Source organism: Salvelinus sp. IW2-2015, linkage group LG9 (assembly GCF_002910315.2).
Source record: "Salvelinus sp. IW2-2015 linkage group LG9, ASM291031v2, whole genome shotgun sequence".
NCBI lineage: Eukaryota > Metazoa > Chordata > Actinopteri > Salmoniformes > Salmonidae > Salvelinus > Salvelinus sp. IW2-2015.
Window position 1 is genome coordinate 30851410 of NC_036849.1, and position 22266 is coordinate 30873675.

At 44.9% G+C, this 22266-nt stretch overlaps 1 protein-coding gene across 1 annotated transcript in view; it reads left to right on the plus strand.

The window, feature by feature from the left end:
* Positions 1-19131, plus strand: part of LOC111968394 (WD repeat-containing protein 25) — a 40008-nt gene extending 20877 nt beyond the window's left edge. Inside the window, 6 exon segments of the mRNA XM_070445069.1 lie at positions 1044-1051; positions 12384-12506; positions 13008-13172; positions 16964-17101; positions 18579-18687; positions 18690-19131. Coding sequence (XP_070301170.1) covers positions 1044-1051; positions 12384-12506; positions 13008-13172; positions 16964-17101; positions 18579-18687; positions 18690-19000 — 854 coding nt within the window. The 3' untranslated portion in view covers positions 19001-19131.
* Positions 19132-22266: the final 3135 nt, after the last annotated feature.

Consider the following 22266-nt stretch of genomic DNA (forward strand, 5'->3'; position numbering starts at 1 on the left):
CAAGGCAGTCATTTGAGAAACCAAGGCTATTGAGTCTGCCGATAAGAATGCGGTGATTGACGGCCAGGGTAGGGGTAGCCAGGTGAAAAGCATGGCCAGCCGTGGAAAAATGCTTATTGAAATGATCGATTATCGTAGATTTTTCGGTGGTGACAGTGTTTTCTATCTTCAGTACAATGGGCAGCTGGGAGGAGGTGCTCTTATTCTCCATGGACTACACATTGTCCCAAACCTTTTTGGAATTAATGCTACAGGAAGCAAATTTCTGTTAGAAAAATCTAGCCTTAGCTTTCCTAACTGACTGAGTATATTGGTTCCTGACTTCCCTGAAAAGTTGCATATCGCAGGGGCTAATGCAGAACGCCYCAGGATGTTTTTGTGCTGGTCAAGGGCAGTCAAGTCTGGCGTGAACCAAGGGCTATATCTGTTCTTAGTTCCACATTTTTTGAAAGGGGCATGCTTATTTAAGATGGAGAGGAAAGCACTTTAGAAGAGCAACCAGGCATCCTCTACTGACGGGATGAGGTCAATATCTTTCTAGGATACCCGGGCCAGGTCGATTAGAAAGGCCTGCTCGCTGAAATGTTTTGGGGAGCGTTTGATAGTGATGAGGGGTGGTCGTTTGACCGCGGACCCAGTACGCACGCAGGCAATGAGGCAGTGATGACCCCCTTTACCTCTTCCAGGTATMTCCACAGCTCACACAGAGTACTTAATGCCCTGCCAGGTTGACCCTCCGGCTAGACGGTGACCTTAGACACAATCTTCGATGCGAGGAAGCTAAATTCCTAAAGCACTGTGGTCGAGAAGCTTGCTGGATTAATCGGGCTGGCATCTTCCTGGGGTCCTGCTGCTCCACAGCTGTACTGTCCAATTTGCTGAAGTGCAAAAGACTCTGCTTGCCTCATCAGTGTCTCCATCTTTGTTGACCGAAGTGGCAGAGACACACTTGGGTCCATCAGACAAGGTGCTGCAGGGTTTGGGTTGAAGTTGGCTGCCAGGGGAATCAGTATGCAACCGAAGCGCTCACGCAGTGACTTTAGGACGACCTGTGCCAACTGTTTTGCAAAAGTAGTTGACTGCAAGTGTGTCTCAAGGTTGAGAAAGCACGGCTCCACATCAGACCGTGACTTGCTGTCAGTTTGAAGTTGGTCGGTGTGGATTGCAAACGGCTCCAACAACATCACATGCTGTTCTAGCTTGTCCCAGTCATGCTCCGTGCTCGCCCTCAGATTTATGCCCTGTTAGTTAGTGATAGCTAYTGATAGTGATGCAAAAGCTAGGCCTATTTGAAACATCTGCATCTATTGGCAGCKTTTACCCACCAGATTCAAAAGCTTGAAAACCCCATTAGCAAAAAAAGCTTGAAAACCCCATTAGCAAAAAAAGCTTGAAAAACCCATTAGAAAAAAGCTTGAAAAACCCATTAGAAAAAAGCTTGAAAAACCCCATTATCAAAAAAAGCTTGAAAACCCCATTAGCAAAAAAAGCTTGAAAAACCCATTTGATTTTATTATTTAACACTGGGGAGGGGGTATTTAACAACTACCGCTGACTCGCCTCCGAGGGGAGTCCGTGCCACGGAGTGCCTTGTATTGAGAGGCAGATCCCTCGACAAGGGAGGATGAACGGTGGGGTGAGGGTATCCGGAATCAGCTAACCACACGGGGGGGGTGATCATCTGGTGCAAACCTACCCCTCTTGGAGTGTTATCCGAGCGGGGCACGGGGGTACTGGTGTGGGAGTGCCTTCTGTGGATGTCCCGTGTAACACAGGATCACTGCTCTCACTCGTTCTCCTTCTCTCTCATGTGTAGGCCACTGTGGGTGGGCCGGCACCCATGCTGCCGGAGTTCCAGCAGAGCGCTGGTGTCAGGAAACCATCGGAGGGGCCGTCTCGGTGTGCGCCCCAACAGGAAGGTGACGTAACTCGCCATCCGGGTTACCCCAGGCTGGAGATGCGGGGCGCCATGCCTCCTCCGCCCAGACAGCCCACACAAGTGGCCCGGTTCACCGCCTCATAGCAGCGTCCTCTGGATCTGGGTCCTGCAGCCGCCCGTCGTTGTTTGGGTCCACCCTCGCCGGAGAAGGGCGGTAGTTTCAACCACGCCCTCGGCTGGGTCCGTCGGAGTCTTTACACTGGGCGACTATCAGGGGTACCCTTCTAGCCTTCACTTTGTGTAGTTGGGTGTTCTACTCTTAGCAACCTGGGCGAAGGGGTTTCGCCGTCATCTCCTCTCCGTGCTCGGGGCTCTCAGCAGTCCTGGGTGTTCTGGTGAATTTACGTGGGGCGGTCCAGACAATGTGGCCTGGTTTCTCAGGCTACTGGGGGTTCTGCATATAGCGGAGCTTTCTCTCTCTTACATAAGTATGTAGGGCGAGGTATTTTTCCAGGAGTGGAGCTTGTGGCTCGAGCATATCGTGTTAAGGACGGTACCTTGTCCATCAGGAGGTGGCCAGATTCCTTGGTCCATCACGCCGCAACCAGGTCGCGTTCATGTGTTGAGCAGCGGAGGGGAGGGGAGGGTGTGAGGGTCTATAAGGTAACCCACCAGTCCGTGGTGAGGAGTTCTTTACCACTGGGGAGGGAGGGTCTTTAACACGCGGATCGGAGCGGCGGTATTGACCTACAATCACAACGGCGTCATTATGCTCCAATCCTGGTTAGTGTGCTAGTCCCTCATCAAATCACAGGTTCTGCGTCGAGTCTTTAAGCCATGGTCCATGTTCAAACAAAAAGTAGGCCTTCTGTGCCCCTTTCCCCAGATAGGGGGTCTTGGGTGCAATCCAGGTCTTACAACACCTACTCGGCTTGAGTGCTTGACCCTCTGTTGGCGGGCCTGCTTCGATTAGGTGTTGCAATGACGACTCCAATGGGGATCCACGACGATCGTGTTCCTTTCCCTTTCACTGAACAAAAGACATCTGAGTGTCGGGCCAGAGCATCCGTGAGCCTCTCCAAATTTTAATCCATTCACTGGGACTACCTCCGCTAAGCATCTGCGGTGTGTTGGTCGCTTCGCTCTCAGCGCTTGCTCCTGGAGAGCCTGTTGCTTCTGCTGCTGAAGATGAACTGAGCCACCAGCTCCTCGCGTGGTAAATCTCCGACGCTCGACCCCACGGCACCCAAAGCTAACTGAGATGAAATCACAATCAAATCAAGTTTATTCTTTATAGTAGCCCTTCGTACATCAAGCTAATATCTCGAAAGTGCGTACAGAAACCCCAGCCTAAAACCCCAACAGCAAGCAATGCAGGTGTAGAAGCACGTGGCTAGAAACTTCCTAGAAAGGCAAAACTAGGTGAGAAACCTGAGATGAACCAGGCTATGAGGGTGGCCACGTCCTCTTCTGGCTGTGCCGGGTGGAGATTATAACAGCACTATGCCAAGATTGTTTCCAAATATTCATAGTGAAAGCATGGTCAAATAAGAATCATGGGAACCTATTCAGTTGGCTTTTCATAGCCGATCATTAAGAGTTGAAAGAAATAGCAGTCTGGGGGGAGGACACTTGTGTGAGGTTCCATCAGCAGGCCAAGCAACAGTTGAAACTGGAGAGAGGGCTGGCAGATAGGCCAGGTGGATGCTGGGGGGATACAGCTAATATTCCAAACCTGCATTCTCCGACCATATGCTCGAGGTAGCCGTGGGGTGTTGGTTGAGGCCGAACAGCACTGGCAACAACAGCCCACCAAGCACAGAGTTGTCTGATAATATTTTATAACATACCATCCATTTCCAAGATGCCTAGCATCATACGTCTTGTTCTCGTCTGCAAAATGTGTGTTATATATATATTTACATTATTGTTCTTCAATATCTTTTTTTTCTAGACAAACTCAACTTCAAAACACTCTCCTGCAACCACAACCCCGTCCACAATTAAAAATAAACAGATTATCACCTCAAATCTGAAATCCACAACAGAAGCTAGCAGAAGTTAGCCAGTTCACTGGCTTTATTTCCACTGTAGAGCTCTACCCGCTCATTATACCTTTATCCAACCTTTCCAGTTCAACCACCCACAGAAAAAAAAAAAAAAGAAAAAACACCCAACACAAGTTTTTCATTATTTCAGAGACATTATCTCTCTCATCTCACTCAATACTAGGTTTACCTCCACTGTATTCACATCCTACATCCTTGTCTGTACATTATACTTGAGTATTTATAGCCTCAGAACAACCTGCTCTTTTCCTCTCTGTTCCCGGACTCCTAGACGACCAATTCTCATAGCTTTTAGCCGTAGCCCTATCTACTCCTCTTGTACTCTGTGATGTAGAGGTGACTCCAAGGCCTGCCCGTGCCTAGCTACCACTCTAACTTGCCCGTCGGTCTTTGGAAGACTTCCTGTAACCGTAATAGCTTGGGGTTTGTATTTTGCATATTCAACATTAGATAGACTCCTCCTACAAGTTTGTTTATACACTGGCTTTAGCACACCTACTGCCAACCCGGATGTCCTAGCTGTGTCTGAATCTGGCTTTAGGAAGACACCATAAAATTCCAGAAATCCTCCATCCCTAAATACAACATTTTGCGGAGCACAGAGATGGGAGCGGCCGAATAGGGACTCGGTTGTTTGCATCTTACTGCAGAAACTGCCTTGCAGAGTTCTGTCCTATCCCGATCTGTTTCCAACAATTTGAACTCTACTTTTAAAATCCACCTCTCTAAAATACAAGTCTCTCACCGTTGCCGCCTGCTCATAGACGCACCTCTCTGCAGCCCAGGCTGTGGGAGCGATCCCTATAATGAATGACTGCATTGCCCCCATCTATCTATCATGAAGCTCGTGCTAGCTAGGTGACCTAAAGCTGGAACATAGCTTAACACCCCGACCATCCTACCAATCTAAGCTTGATGCCCTCAATCTCAGCACACATTATCCAATGAACTCTACAGGTACCACCCATAAGCCGTAAACACGGGGCCCCTCATAGATATCATCTAACCAATCTTGCCCTCTAAATACACCTCTTGCTGGTTTTCAAACCAAGATCTCAGCGATCACTGCTCATTGCCTGCGTGCGTATGGTCGCGGTCAAACGACCACCCTCATCACTTCAAACGCTCCCAAAACTTTCAGCGGAGCAGGCCTTTCTAATCGACCTGGCCCGGGTATCCTAGAAGGAATTGACCTCATCCGTCAGTAGAGGATGCCTGTTGCTCTTCAAAGATGCTTCCTCCATCTTAAAATAGAGACCCCTTCAAAATTAGAACAGGAACAGATATAGCCTTGGTTCCCCAGACTTGACTGCCTTAGACAAGCACAAAAACATCTGGGCGTTCTGCATTAGCCGCCGCGATATGCAACTTTTCAGGGAGTAGGAACCAATATACCAGAAGTTAGGAAAGCAAGGCTAGTTTTCTAACAGAAATTTGCTTCCTGATAGCACAAATCAAAAAGGTTTGGACATGTAAGTCCATGGAGAATAAGACGCACCTCCTCCCAGCTGCCCATGTACTGAAGATAGAACACTGTCACCACCGAAATCCGATAATCGAATTTCAATAAGACATTTTTCCAGCGGCCAGGATCGCTGTAGGCTACCCCTACCCGGCAACAAATCTCGCACCCCCTCAGCAACTTCACACCCCCTCTTCTCCTTCACCAAATCCGCACAGCTGATGTTCTGAAAAAATTGCAAAATCTTGACCTACATATCAGCTGGGCTAGACAATCTGGACCGCTTTAAATGTTTCACTAAAAGAGTTGTTTTATTCATCACGCACATTGTTGCAGGGGAGACCGCCTATTACTGGGTAGCTCTGTAAAATCTTTGGGCTCGAGTCTCAAGAGGCGCAACCAACTATATAGGGAGGAGGAAGGAAAAACGTAGAAGAGAGTGGGGGTGGGTATTATAAAAAGACGTGGGAAGGGGGTATTTTTAAGAACTAGTGGTGATGGAGTCCTTTAACGCCAGGGTTTGCAAGCAGATGTATTTCGAGTATCATCTTTTATAGCAATACAAGGGCGGGGTCCAGAGATCTGTCTGGCCCGGCTTGGATTTGTTGAGGGGGTCCAGATTTTGCAGCTCTTTTCGGGGCTACTTTAACAATCGCCTGACTGGCACTCTTGGCAAGAGAGGGGAGGCAGGATATTAATGGGGGTGAAAGGTCGCTTTCAACTTGGAGGAGGGGGGCGAGTTTAAACAGCGCTAGATAAGGGCGGTGGGGTATTTAACATGTGAGGTCTTGTTTGTGTGTTGAGATTAATTCATGAGAGAGAGCTTGGCCCTGGGGTACATTTTTACATAGCCTTTGACGGGGCTGATGCCTGGCATAGTCCTGGAATGGTCCCCTGCAGGTTTTTACTGTGGATGTCGCACCTTTCAGGATTAATTATATTTAAGTGCCTCAATGTTTTGGTTTTGTTTCTGAAGCTCAACATCACTATAATTATATAAGAAAAACGCTTGCAGACCCCGCTCGTGCCAAACAAGTGATTCTTCTTTTTTTTTTTTTTTTTTTTTATCCAGAGTGTGTTATGGTGTACATTCTTTGTCAGTTTAATTAGGGGTACACTTTTTTTTTTTACTTGTGTGAGATAAAAGCTGCTTTTGGTTTTCAAAGACTAATTTGTTCGACATGGTTAAAGGCATAGATCCAAAAATATCACAGGACTACTCCGGCATGCTTCTGTGATTCTTGGATCGAGTTTATCTTTTGTTAAATACATCATACTTTATTTAAGTATCACTGACACATTGTACCATTCACATTATTGAAACCCAACCACTAAAGCAGGGGTACTTGGCCTATTTTATTTAACTAGGCAAGTTAAGAACAAATTCTTATTTTGTTCAGGGGCAGAACGGCAGATTTTTACCTTGTCAGCTCAGGGATTCGATCTAGCAACCTTTCGGTTACTGGCCCAATGACTAGGCTACCTGCCGCCCCAGTCCACAGAGGGTACTTGAGAAGATTAATGAGACCATAGGCCTACTTGTAAAATGCACATCAGGGGTACTCCGGGCAGAGCAAAATGTACTTGGTGGTARAGTAACCGAAAAAGGTTGGGAACCACTGCTCTAGAGTATTATCCTCCTCCATTGTAATAACACTGAGATGACTTCATAGCTCCAGTTCTTCATTGTAAATATCTTGGAACGTTACCAATCATATATGTGCCTCGTGAATTTGAAAGCTCTGCTGAGTTGACGATTACACCCACGGCTGTAAAGTAACAACACAATTTATCTTGTTTTAATCAGCTTGTTTTCAAAGGAATCCATTCAGTAGAGAGATGCCTGGCATATTGCTCAATGTAATTTGCCCTATATTTATAGCCTCAAATCAAATCTTGCCATAACTCCCCACAAGTGATGCAAGTCCACGTAAAAGCATTCCTATATTGAACAGGATAAATGCTTTCAGCAAAATGTGCAACCGGAGAGAGAAAATGCGATTTATATATTTGATTGATCTCAATAGCTCAAGACGTGACAAGACGACCACACATGAAAATATTAAACAAAAGCAAATAAAACATGCACGCTTGGTTCTGGATACGGTACCAACAACCACAAATGTTGTCTTGGCAATTTCATTTTCAGAACCCATTCATTCCTTATTTTMCTGTATTGTCTAGACCAAATCTCTACAAGGTGTTGAAAGCATGTTGACTCGAATGCTTCCCACAGTTCTGTCAAGTTGGCTGGATATCCTTTGGGTGTTGGACCATTCTTGATACACACGGGAAACTGTCGACAGCTTGAAAGACCCAGCAGCGTTGCAGTTCTTGACACAAACCGGAGCGCCTGGCACCTGCTACCATACCTACTACCGAAGGCACTTAAATTGTTGTCTTGCCAACTCACCCTCTGAATGGCGCACACAAAATCCATGTCTCAATTGTCTCAAGGCTTAAAAATCCTTCTTTAACCTGTCTCCTCCCCTTCATCTACACTGATTGAAGTGGATTTAACAAGTAACATCAATAAGGGATCATAGCTTTCACCTGGATTCATCTGGTCAGTCAATGTCATGGAAAAATCAGGTGTCCTTCATGTTTTGTACACTCAGTGTACATGTGCAATACACAGGCCTATCTCTAACAAGACTTGGCAGTCGCCCTAAAATAAKCCCCCCCCCCCCAATAATAATAAGTTTGCGTATGATCAGGTAGACCTATGGCTGTTTTATAATCTGTTTCAACATCCATCAACTGTGATGCCTGGGCTTGTAGACTACACAGAAGAGGCATGTTGTTAGCATAGCAGCCAGCGACGGTGGCTAACACTGATTCTAAATGGTGATACGGCTAATGGCTGCCGGTGGTGTGTCAGCGCTGGTCCCTGGTCTCGGATGGGACACTGACAGGGTAATTGCTTTGCTGGATTTTGGATCAGCGAGGGCAGAGCAGGGGGGATTGAAGTGGCCAGGGGAATCAGTTCACAGCTGAGAGAGACAGACGCAGGGCTCTTCTCATCTACACACACACACGTGCGCACGCACGCACGTACGCACGCACGCACGCACACACACACACACACACACACACACACAGTGAGCTCTAAAAGTATTGGCACAGTGACAGATGTTTTGTTGTTTTGGCTCTGTACTACAACACTTTGGATTTGAAATGATACAATGACTATGAAGTTGCATTGCAGACTGTCAGCTTTAATTTTAGGGTATTTTCTTCCATATCGGCAGAACCGTTTAGAAATAACATCACTTTTTGTACATAGCTCCATTTTAGGGGACCAAAAGTATTGGGAAAAATTCCCTTACATGTGTATTAAAGTAGTAAAAAGTTAAGTATGTCATTTCTAAAGGGTTCACCCGATATGGATGAAAATACCCTCATATTAAAGCTGACAGTGTGTCCTTTAACCTCATAGTCATTGTCACCCAAAGTGATGTGTCACTGTACAGTGCATTCAGGAAGTATTAAGACCCCTTGACTTTTTCAATTTTTTTTTTACGTTACAGCCTTATTCTAATTTGATTTTGATTTTTTTTAATCCTCATCAATCTAAACACAATACCCCATAATGACAAAGAAAAAACAGTTTTTTTGAAATGCTTGCAAATGTATTACAAATAAGAAGCGGACATATCACATTCACGTAAGTATTCAGACCCGTTACTCAGTACTTTGCCTTTGCACCTTTTGCAGTGATTACAGCCTCGACTCTTCTTGGGTATGATGGTACAAGCTTGACAAACCTGTATTTGGGGAGTTTCTCCCATTCTTCTCTGCAGATCCTCTCTAGCTCTGTCAGGTTGGTTGGGGAGCATCGCTGCACAGCTTTTTTCAGGTCTCACCAAAGATGTTGGATCGGGTTCAAGTCCGGGCTCTGGCTGGGCCACTCYAGGACATTCAGAGAAGCCACCCCTGCATTCACCGACGCTACCCCTGCTTTGTCTTGACTGTGTGCTTAGGGTCGTTGTCCTGTTGGAAGGTGAACCTTCACCCCAGTCTGAGGTCCTGAGCGCTCTGGAGCAGGTTTTTATCAAGGATCTCTCTGTACTTTGCTCTGTTCATCTTTCCCTTGATCCTGACTAGTCTCCCAGTCCCTGCTGCTGAAAAACATCCCCACAGCATGATGNCAAGGATCTCTCTGTACTTTGCTCTGTTCATCTTTCCCTTGATCCTGACTAGTCTCCCAGTCCCTGCTGCTGAAAAACATCCCCACAGCATGATGATGCTGCCACCACCATGCTTCACCGTAGCGATGGTGCCAGGTTTCCTCCAGATGTGATGCATGACATTCAGGCCAAAGAGTTCAATCTTGATTTCATCAGACCACTCTACCGAATCTTGTTTCTCATGGTCTGAGAGTCCTTTAGTTGCTTTTTGGCAAACTCCAAGCGGGCTGTCATGTGCCCTTTACTGAGGAGTGGTTTCCGTACGGCCACTCTACCATAAAGGCCTGATTGGGGGAGTGCTACAGAGATGGTTGTCCTTCTGGAAGGTTCTCCCATCCCCACAGAGGAACTCTGGAGCTCTGTCAGAGTGACCATCGGGTTCTTGGCCACCTCCTTGACCAAGGCCCTTCTCTCCCAATTGGTCAGTTTTGCCGGGCGGCTAGCTCTAGGAAGAGTCTTGTTGGTTCCACACTTTAGACAGGTGTGTGCCTTTTCAATTTAATTTTCCACAGGTGGACTCCAATCAAGTTGTAGAAACATCTCACGGATGATCAATGGAAACAGGATGCACCTGAGCTCAATTTCGAGTCTCATAGCAAAGGGTCTGAATACTTATGTCAATAAGGTATTTCTGTTTTTTATTGGTAATACATTTGCAAAAAAATCTAAAACCTGTTTTCGTTTTGTCTTTATGGGGTATTGTCTGTAGATTGATGAGGATTTWAAAAAATGTATTCCATTTTAGAATAAGGCTGTAACTTAACAAAATGTGGAAAAAGTCAAGGGGTCTGAATACTTTTCGAAGGCACTGTATATTTGTTGTACTATCCTTGTGCTGATCCAAATACAAATTCCCATTCAAATCCTATTTTCCCTAACCATTAACCCCTAACCCCTAACCCTAAAACTAAACCGAACCCTAACTCCTAACCCTAACCCCTAACTTAACCCCTAAGCCTAATATAGCATTTTTCCTTGTGAGGACAGGTGAAATGTCTTGTCTGAATTTTCCTTGATTTACTATCCTTGTGAGGACTTCTGGTACCCACAAGGATTGTAAAACCAAACCAAACCACACACACACACACACACACACACACACACACACACACACACACACACAGACACACAGACACACACACACACACACACACACAGACACACAGACACACACCACACAACACACACACACCACACAACACACAACACACACACACACCACACACCACACACACACACACACCACACCACCACACCACACACACACACCACACACACACACACACACACACACACACACACACCAGTGTCTTCTTTGAACCTGAAGAGTGAAGCCCTCACTAGACAGGTTTCCATTGACCCTTTTCAACAAAAGCAATGTAAAAATAAAAAAACAACAGATTTTAAAAATATATTTACGTTTTATTTTATTTTATCTTTATTTAACTAGGCAAGTCAGTTCAGAACACATTCTAGTTTACAATGACGGCCTACCCCAGCCAAACCCGGACAATGCTGGGCCAATTGTGTGCTATGGGACTCCCAATCACTGCCGGATGTGATTCAGCCTGGATTCGAACCAGGTACTGCAGTGACGGTGCAGTGTCTTAGACCAGATATAAGAGGCATTTTCTTAAGATGGACAACATTTTTATCCGTTCGACAGGGGTAGATTTTTATTTAGTCTAACTTTCTTTATTGTGACAAATTATGATGGAAACTGTGATGATGGAAACTGTGTCTTTCAAATAAATGATGATTGCCAAATCCTTTTGAAGGTACGCAGGGCACGTGATGTCACAGCATAACTATAAGGCTCCACTCCACATTTAATTCTAAATGCTGACTGCTTTCTAAATTTGCTATTTTCTCAACTATAACAATGTTTCTTCGCAGGACAAGGATTGTCCTGACTTTCCATGGCACGGATAGTGGCAATATATTGGCACATGAGAATTACTACAATATTTCAAATATTAGTAAATTATTGCATTCTATACATGCTGGCTGTTGCGGGCTACCAGAGATATGAAAGACAGGTGGGAGGGCATGCAGACTGTCGCCAATTTATTAATGCGTAATTTGCCTGAATGGGTAATGGAAACACTTCAACCAATACATTTTTATTAAACACTGTAAGGTTTTTGAAAATAAGTATTTTTCTTAGGTCATTAGGTCCAGCAGTTTTTATAGAACACAAGGTAGTTGAATGGAAATGCACCATAGCAAGCAATCTATTTTCTATCCGAACTTTCTAAAATGTCGGGAAAAAATCCCTGGATAAGTTAATGGAAACATACAGTAGCTACTGTCATTGTCCCTGTAAAGAGGCTTTCTTCTAGCTTCATGTTGATCATGATTAATGGGAGCAGCTTTATGGTAATCCTCGCGAAGGCCACTGTATCATTAGTCAAATCCTGTGGAAATTACTAAAACATAGGTATTGTACACTGACATACATAAAGGTGATTGCACGTGACGTTCAATCTGACAGCGTAATAACGTCGACCGAGGTAGAATTTGGCGGTATAGGACGGCGAGTGACAACGATAAACTCCTCGACTTCAAAGACGACCACTCAAGTTTCATACTTATACATTTGAGAGGACGCAAATTGATTAATGACTTTCAAATGACGCTGTGTCCATTTGCTCTGTCATATATGCTTAATCAAAGRTGTAACGTTCCGTACTTATCTCCTGTTTGTAAAACGTTTGCTAGAGGTTTGTTAGAGGTTTTCTGGGGGGTTCTTATGGCGGTTTCTGTTTGGTTCCTCATGACAGCAGATAAAGGTGGGGAACCAGTTCAAGGTGATGTGCTTGGCTGTGTAGCCCAATGACCCTGAAGTGTTCCTGTCTGGGGGTTACAGTGCAGAAGTCAAGGCTTGGGATGCCCATACCTGCAAGGTCAGCTGCATCATTAACCCTCTCTTCTCTCCAGCACTGTAGACCTTTTTCTGGTAGATCTGGATTCAAATAGTATTTTGTTTTCTTTAGAATAATTTCACAATGGAACCAATGGAATAGCCATAAAAGTGCAAACCTTGCCCATCTGGCACTAGAAGCAGGCTCTATCAGACACTCAATCTGAAAGATATTTGTGCCCAGGTCTGATCTCTCTGTGGCTCTTCAGTCACCAAGACAGAGAGTCATTCATAGGGCTAACAACATTGTAAAGGCATGCTGATCTACACTATGGTGCACTGTGTACCCCTTTTTGGTATGAGTTCAAACTGACATGTTCCCAAGTGGCTAGCCGCTAGTACATTTTAATGCAACAGCAATTTGTTCTGCGAGTAGGTGTCAATGCAGGTTGCAGAGAATATGGAATTGTCATATCTGCTAGAGGAGCCAAGCTTCACCAGCATGTTTTATTTATTCTATTTATGCCCCATATTCTCTACTCAGAGGTTGTACAGAGCAGGAATCCTGCAGACTTTGGCCATCCTATTCCTGACCGGGGGCAGGGAGTTTGTGACCAGCAGTGACTCAGTCAGCCAGGACTCTGCGGAGCGCACGCTCATCGCATGGGACTTCCAAACCATTGCTAAGGTCTCCAATCAGATCTACCATGTAAGTAAGACCATGGACATGTTCAGTAGGGAATACTGTACCAAAATGTTTTGCAACGGAAGTAAATTAGCGTTTCGTATTGGACAATTTCAGTTAGTACTTCCCCAGTCCTATCAGTTAGTACCTTCCCAGTTCTTTGGACATGACATAGCTTGTTTCACCTCAGCCATGTTGTCCATGCATGCATTAACTGTAGTTAACCGACCCTCTCTTCCCATTCATCGCCATTTTACCTGTTGTTGTTGTCTTAGCTGATTAGCTGTTGTTGTCTTACCCGTTGTTGTCTTAGCTAGCTCTCCAAATCAACACCTGTGATTGCTTTATGCCTCGCTTTATGTCTCTCTCAAATGTCAATATGCCTTGTACACTGTTGTTTAGGATAGTTATTATTGTCTTAGTTTACTGCGGAGCCCCTAGTCCCACTCAACATGCCTCAGATACCTTCTTTGTCCCACCTCCCACACTTGCGGTGACCTCACCCAGCATAACTAGCCCGTCCAGAGATGCAGCCTCTCCTATCATCACTCGGTGCCTGGGTTTACCTCCACTGTACCCGCACCCCACCATACCCATGCCCTGAATCTATTCTACCACGCCCAGAAATCTGCTCCTTTTATTCTCTGTCCCCAACGCACTAGACGACCAGTTTTGATAGCCTTTAGCCGTACCCTCATCCTACTCCTCCTCTGTTCCTCGGGTGATGTAGAGGTTAACCCAGGCCCTGCATGTCCCCAGGCACTCTCATTTGTTGACTTCTGTAACCGAAAAAGCCTTGGTTTCATGCATGTTAACATCAGAAGCCTCCTCCCTAAGTTTGTTTTACTCACTGCTTTAGCATACTCCGCCAACCCTGATGTCCTTGCCATGTCTGAATCCTGGCTTAGGAAGGCCACCAAAAATTCTGCGATTTCCATATCCAACTACAACATTTTCCGTCAAGATAGAACTGCCAAAGGGGGAGGAGTTGCAATCTACTCCAGAGATAGCCTGAAAAGTTCTGTCATACTTTCCAGGTCTATGCCCAAACAGTTCGAGCTTCTAATTTTAAAAATGAATCTCTCCAGAAATAGGTCTCTCACTGTTGCCGCCTGTTATAGACCCTCCTCAGCTCCCAGCTGTGCCCTGGACACCATATGTGAATTGATTGCCCCCCCATCTATCTTCAGAGTTTGTTCTGTTAGGTGACCTAAACTGGGATATGCTTAACACCCCGGCAGTCCTACAATCTAAGCTAGATGCCCTCAATCTCACACAAATGATCAAGGAACCCAACAGGTACAACCCTAAATCCGTAAACATGGGCAACCTCATAGATATTATCCTGACCAACTTGCCCTCCAAATACTCCTCTGCTGTTTTCAATCAGGATCTCAGCGATCACTGCCTCATTGCCTGCATCCGCTATGGGTCCGCTATCAAACGACCACCCCTCAACACTGTCAAACGCTCCCTAAAACACTTCTGCGAGCAGGCCTTTCTAATCGACCTGGCCCGGGTATCCTGGAAGGATATTGACTTCATCCCATCAGTTGAGGATGCCTGGTCATTCTTTAAAAGTAATTTCCTCACCATCTTAAATAAGCATGCCCCTTTCAAAAAATGTAGAACTAAGAACAGATATAGCCCTTGGTTCACTCCAGACATGACTGCACTTCGACCAGCACAAAAACATCCTGTTGCGGACTGCACTAGCATCGAATAGTCCCAGTGATATGCAACTTTGCAACTTTTCAGGGAAGTCAGGAACCAATACACGCAGTCCGTCAGGAATGCAAAGGCTAGCTTTTTCTAACAGAAATTTGCATCCCGTAGCTCTAACTCCAAAAAGTTGAGAGAGAGATGGAGAATAAGAGCACCTCCTCCCAGCTGCCCACTGCACTGAGGATAGGAAACACTGTCAACACCGATAAATCCATATAATCAGAATCTTCTACTAGCATTTCTCTATGCTGGCCACGTTGTCTCTGGCTACCCAACCCGGCCAACAGCTCTGCCCCCCCCCCCCCCCCCGCAGCATTCGCCCAAGGCCTCCCAGCGTTCTCCTTCACCAATCCAGATAGCAGATGTTCTGAAAGAGCTGCAAAACCTGGACCCGTACAAATCAACTGGGCTAGACAATCTGGACCCTCTCTTTCTAAAATCATCCGGCGCCATTGTTGCAACCCCTATTACCAGTCTGTTCAACCTCTCTTTCGTATCGTCCGAGATCCCCAAAAGATTGGAAAGCTGCCGCGGTCATCCCCCTCTTCAAAGGGGGTGACATTCTAGACCCAAACTGTTATAGACCTATATCCATCCTGCCCTGCCTTTCTAAAGTCTTCAAAAGCCAAGTTAATTTTTTATTTTTTATTTTTTATTTCACCTTTATTTAACCAGGTAGGCAAGTTGAGAACAAGTTCTCATTTAATAAACAGATCACTGACCATTTTGAATCCCACCGTACCTTCTCCGCTGTGCAATCCGGTTTTTGAGCTGGTCATGGGTCCACCTCAGCCACGCTCAAGGTACTAAACGATATCATAACCGCCATCGATAAAAGAAAGTACTGTGCAGCCATCTTCATCGACCTGGCCAAGGCTTTGGACTCTGTCAATCTTTATCAATATTCTTATCGGCAGACTCAACAGCCTTGGTTTCTCAAATGAGTGCCTCGCCTGGTTCACCAACTACTTCTCAGACACAGTTCAGTGTGTCAAATCGGAGGTCCTGTTGTTCGGACCTCTGGCAGTCTCTATGGGGGTACCACAGGGTTCAATTCTCGGGCCGACTCTTTTCTCTGTATATATCAACGATGTTGCGGTTGCTGCTGGTGATTCCCTGATCCACCTCTACGCAGACGACACCATTCTGTATACATCTGGCCCTTCTTTGGACTCTGTGTTAACTAACCTCCAAACGAGCTTCAATGCCACTCCTTCCGTGGCCTCCAACTGCTATCAAACACTAGTAAAACCAAATGCATGCTTTTCAACCGTTCGCTGCCCGCACCCGCCCGCCCGACTAGCATCACTACTCTGGACAGTTCTGACTTAGAATATGTGGACAACTACAAATACCTAGGTGTCTGACTAGACTGTAAACTCTCCCTTCCCAGAACTCATATTAACATCTCCAATCCAAAATTAAATCTAGAATCGGCTTCCTATTTCACAACAAAGCCTCACTCCCGCCGCCAAACACACCTTTTAAAACGGTCTATCCTACCGATCCCCGACTTTGCGATGTATTACAAAATAGCTTCCAATACTCTACTCAACAAACTGGATGCAGTCTATCACAGTGCAGTCTATCACAGGAGCAAAGAAAATAATAGTAATAATGGAATGTATATATCAATGTATGTATGTACAGTATCTATCTTAAAGCTCTCACTTGTTTTGTCTTCCATAATACACAATTATTCTCTCCCTGTGATGTATGTAAGTGTTAGACAAATTGACTATTTTAGTAATTACACTTTTTTTGTGGCAGAAAATACAGTATTATTGAGTATGAATGCCAAGCCAGTTGAATGTTCTCTGACCTTCTACCATTCAGTTGAATGTTCTCTACCTTTTACCATTCAGTTGAATGTTTCCTGACCTTCTACCATGCAGTTGAATGTTCTCTGACCTTTTACCATTCAGTTGAATGTTCTCTGACCTTCTACCATGCAGTTGAATGTTCTCTGACCTTCTACCATTCAGTTGAATGTTCTCTGATCTTCCTACCATTCAGTTGAATGTTCTCTGACCTTCTACCATTCAGTTGAATGTTCTCTGACCTTCTACCATTCAGTTGAATGAATCCAGGAGCTGTACATGTTCCCCAGCCTATCCCTTGACCTCAAGGAAGACTCCTTTGTAGCGCACACCAATGACATCTACATGGCCCTATTGTCTGCACAGCGGCCATACAGAATGACAAGAGGAGGGACACAAGGTCAGTGGTGATGAGGCGGTGAGAGATCCATACGCTCCACACACAGGTCTATAGCTGATAGCAGTGCTCCTTCTGTCATTTACAGTACTCTATAAACAAACATGGTTACCCAGAAACAATAACGCTAATGAGTCACAGAGAGAATGTGACATTCAGATATGTGTGATATGAATATTGAAAGAACCTGCTGAGTTTTCTTCTGTCAATATTTGTCCAACGAGTGAGTAGCCTATAGCTAGCTCTCATGCTGATGTAAGAAAGCATGTTTAGCTGTCACTAAAGTGTAGATTCAACATTGATCCTTTGTGTAAAAAAAAAAGCTACAATAAACAAGCATAAGCATAATAAACATGTCATGTATTTGTTTATGCATGTTATTTCCCCAGTTTAAGGGTTATATGCAAAACAGCGCTGAGATGTTTATTACTCACAATAGGATAGGAAGTCTATATCTTGAAACCTCTCATGTGATGACAGCGTTAATAAAGTCAACTTTGTGCTGTATATGAAATGCATGCAATGCCACAGTAATAAATATTGATTGGATTTATCCACAAGCTAGTCTAATGGCTTTACATAGTAGCGTAAGGGTGAATCTCAGGCAGGCAGCACAGGATTACAACCTCAATGCAATCTTGATCTTCAGTATTGTAAACTTGTTTTGTACAAATAGTCAACATTTATAATTATTTTGTGCACTGCAAGTGTCCGACTAAAAGTGGAAAATGTGAGCCTGGGCCATTTGCAATGTACACTGAGTYTACAAAACATTAAAGACACTTTCCTAATATTTTTTATTTATTTATTTTATTTCACCTTTATTTAACCAGGTAGGCTAGTTGAGAACATGTTCTCATTTGCAACTGCGACCTGGCCAAGATAAAGCAAAGCAGTTCGACACATACAACAACACAGAGTTACACATGGAGTAAAACAAACATACAGTCAATAACACAATAGAAAAAGTCTATATACAGTGTGTGCAAATGAGGTAGGATAAGGGAGGTAAGGCAATAAATAGGCCGTAGTGGCGAAATAATTACAATTTAGCAATTAAACACTGGAGTGATAGAAGTGCAGAAGATGAGTGTGCAAGTAGAGATACTGGGGTGCAAAGGAGCAAAATAAATAACAGTATGGGGATGGGGTAGTTGGATGGGCTATTTACAGATGGGCTATGTACAGGTGCAGTGATCTGTGAGCTGCTCTGACAGCTGGTGCTTAAAGCTAGTGAGGGAGATATGAGTCTCCAGCTTATTGAGTTGCACCAAGACTTAAAAATCCTTCTTTAACCTGTCTCCTCCCCTTCATCTACACTGACTGAAGTCGATTTAACAAGTGAGATCAATAAAGGATCCTATCTTACACCTGGATTCACCTGTTCAGTCTATGTCATGGAAAGAGCAGGTGTCCTTAGTGTTTTGTTCACTCAATGTAGAGTCTATTCATTGATTTTAGTGTGTTGCTAATGGTGTGGGGGTTTAGGTGGAGGCCTATGCTGTGCTGTGTGACTTCCTCTCCAGATGGGTCCAAACTGGTCACGGGGCACCGTCCACTTCTACGACCAGCAGATTACATGGACACCAGCAGGCCTGCGAGTGTCTCTGCACCCTGTGCTGCCCGCTGTGGTGACGACGTGTGGCTGGGGTGACGAGATCAGGATCCCGCAGCGATTGGCACAGAAGAGGGTAAGGGGAATGACTCCGAGAGCTCTCATAGAGGATTTTCTTCTTTGGGGATTTAATTATAAAACCCAGACACTACAGCCGTCCTTCCTTTCTGAGCTGCCGGAGAAGAAACTGCTAAAGGATGTTACCATGACAGTTAGTCACTTAGTCACACTGACATTCGCTTCCACTCAAAGACTTGCCTGTTTATCAAACTGCTGGCAGTTGTCCATTGGTTAGCTCATATCATAACTTCAATCAAATGGATATGGAAACTGTCAAATGGACTGTATGTGTATTGTAACATAGCTTACTTAGGAATTAGTGTATAGGATGTTCACTCATATTGTAGATGAACGATGTGATCAACCTCTGGCACCCGCTATAATAAAAGTATTTAATTCCATTTTCCAACCTATTCTAAATTCATTGTCATGTGTTGTACCGTGTGTGGTCGTTGTATATGAAAGTTGTATGCTTGCCTACTACACTGAGCAAGGTGGCAACACAAAGGCTTTTTATGGAAATGTTGGGTTTTAAGTATGTCACTCCCAAAGGCATCGACTGCTGTTGTTTAGGCTGCCGTAATCTTGCAAGGTGGGTAAAATGCAGTCAGGCTACGTTACAGTGCAGAGGATCAAAGACACGTTTTGGAATTAACATTTCAAAGGATAAACTGTTAAAAGCATTGGCTTTGTGAGTTTATTATTATTATCAGACAGTAGCGGGTATGGATCCAGCTCTAGCCTATCTGCCATATTCAGACACTGACCCAATTACATAGCAAGTCAGAATTACTCTCTATATTCAGCAACTTGTATATTCTACCAATATGGTCTCTACTAATACAGTAATTTGTTCAGTAAATGTGCTTGCCAACTCATTCTGAAAATGATAGACTCATCTAAGAACTGAGAAAGTAGCCATTGGATCCTGAAAGACTTTGGCAAGCAAACGTTCCTAACATTCTTGCTGGGTGAAATATAAACGTTATGATATCACGTGATGATTTGTTGTTTTCCTATCTGTGGTCCCCAGCTTCTCCTGCTTGGTTCAGTCTGCTTTGTGTCATTGTTGAGAGCAGCCACTTCTTCAACCTCCGTGACAGTCAAATGAAATCAGAATGAAGGCAACAACATTTGTTTCAGCGTTTGGGCTACAGTCAGCTGTATGATGAGGAGTTTAACCTATACTTCTAATCTGTGTGCTGTAAATTGCTGTGCAACGTGCTTTACCAAACTGCCTTGTAACTCAAATTCCAAATTCTCACCTGATAACCTGTTCGTCCTCTCCCTGTACCTTTTATTTTTTATTTTATTTAAACAGGCAAGTCAGTTAACCTTAAAGAACAAATTCTTATTTACAATGACGGCCTACCTCAACATCGGCAGTGCTCAGGCTGCAAGATGTAACCTGAACGATTTGCTTAGTTCAAATTAACAGACTAATTCTTTCAACATGAATAGCTTGGTGTATTTCCAGGTAAGAAGTGCTTATTTTTCCCAATAGCCTGCTGGAATAGACTACTGAGGATGGGGTCGTCATTTCAATCACTGAATCAAATAAATCGCACTGTCGGGATTTATTTAGAATTCAAMGCACACTTAACCAGCATGYCTACCACAGCATTCTGCAGCGATACGCCATCCCATCTGGTTTGSTKTTAGTGGGACTATCATWTGTTTTTCAACAGGACAATGACCRAACACACCTCCAGGCTGTGTAAGGGCTATTTGACCAAGAAGGAGAGTGATGGAGTGCTGCATCAGATGACCTGGCCTCCACAATCACCCAACCTCAACCCAATTGAAATGGTGCAGCAGTGTTTCCCAAACTTGGTCCTGGGCCCCCCTGGGTGCACATTTTGTTTTTGCACTAGCACTACACAGCTCATCCAAATAACAGAGTTTGGGAGACCCTGGCCTACAGAAGCCTACAATGGCATAGAAATGAATAGGCAACTCGATGGCCAACAGAGGAAAATGCATAATTCTCTACATTTAATGTCAGTTTCATTGAGGACTTCCCCCCATAACAGAGGCACGCAAGGGAGTTCCACACCTTCCATTTCAAATGTCCACTCGCGCGTAATGAGAAGTGAATTATCCTACCTACAACTGGTAAAAAGTTCACGGCGTGTGCTGCTCTGTCTCCTCTCACTCATGTGAGTCAGCCAATAGTGGACTAACCTGCATGCTGCAGTGCTCTRTCAACACACACCTCTCCGGCCCTCCACACCGCTTACTCAGCAACAGCCTGCCTCACTGCCTGATAGTCAGCAGCAGCAGGTCACAGTGAAATATATATAAAAGAGAAATGCCATGCCGGCCACAGTGGAACTTAGAAGTAGCCRAAAAATCCTCAAACCGTGACCAATACATTTTCACCCACAATATAATTTTCAAAGTAGCCCAATTTGGCGGGAAAACCACTGAAATGGCGATCCTGGCAGTGCTCTCTCTCTCTCTCTCCCCCTCTCTCTACTGACCGTCTCTGACCTTTGCCATGACAACCAAATGAAATCAGAATGTAGGCAACAACATTTATAGCACTTGGGTTATAGTCAGCAAAAATGAGGAGTTGAACTGATAGTGCTGAAGCCTGATGACCTGTTCATCCTCTCCCTGTCTCAACATGGGCAGTACTCTCTCTCTCTCTGTCTCTCTCTCTCTAGCAATGCCCTAACGGTAGTGTATTAACGCCGTTTTCCACTCGTCCCCCTCTCTGATGCGTACGAGATGGTAAGCGTTACGAAGTCGCCAATTTAGTAAAGCACCTGGCTCCCTGCAAAATCTCGAAGGCTGACGACATAAGGGGAAGCGGATAACGATTCTTAACCGTTATGTCATTCAGCCCTCGATAATCACCGCAGGGGCGCAGAGTGTACCGTCCTTCTTCTTAACAAAGAAAATCCGCCTCCGGCGGGAGAGGAAGAAGGCACCACGGTACCGGCGTCGAGAGAAACAGACAGATAACTCCTCGAGAGCCTTACGTTCGGGAGCCGCAGAGAGTATAGTCTACCCCGAGGGGAGTGGTCCCGGAAGGAGATCATACAACAATCATACGACCGGTGAGGAGGGGGTCGGATTCTCTTGTTATGCTGATGAATGAGGACCCAAAGCGACGTAATAGTAACAGAGTCTTTATTCCAGTATTAAACAAATAATGATTCTCCTGGATATAATCAATGGTAATCCAAAACAGGAAACTGAAATCTCTCGTCAATAGAGAGGAACGCCTGGAGACGCGACCACAGACTGCAGGTCGCTTCGGGAAGGCACTGGCCGTAGCTGACATAGACACCTGCTCACACGCAGCATCTGAAGAAGGCAAACACGACAGGGCGAAACAAGGACACAGGACAGCAAACACAAACAAGAATCCGACAAGGACAGGAGCGGAAAACAGAGGGAGAAATAGGGACTCTAATCAGAGGGCAAAATAGGGACAGGTGTGAAAGAGTAAATGAGGTCGTAGGGAAATGAGAAACAGCTGGGAGCAAGAAC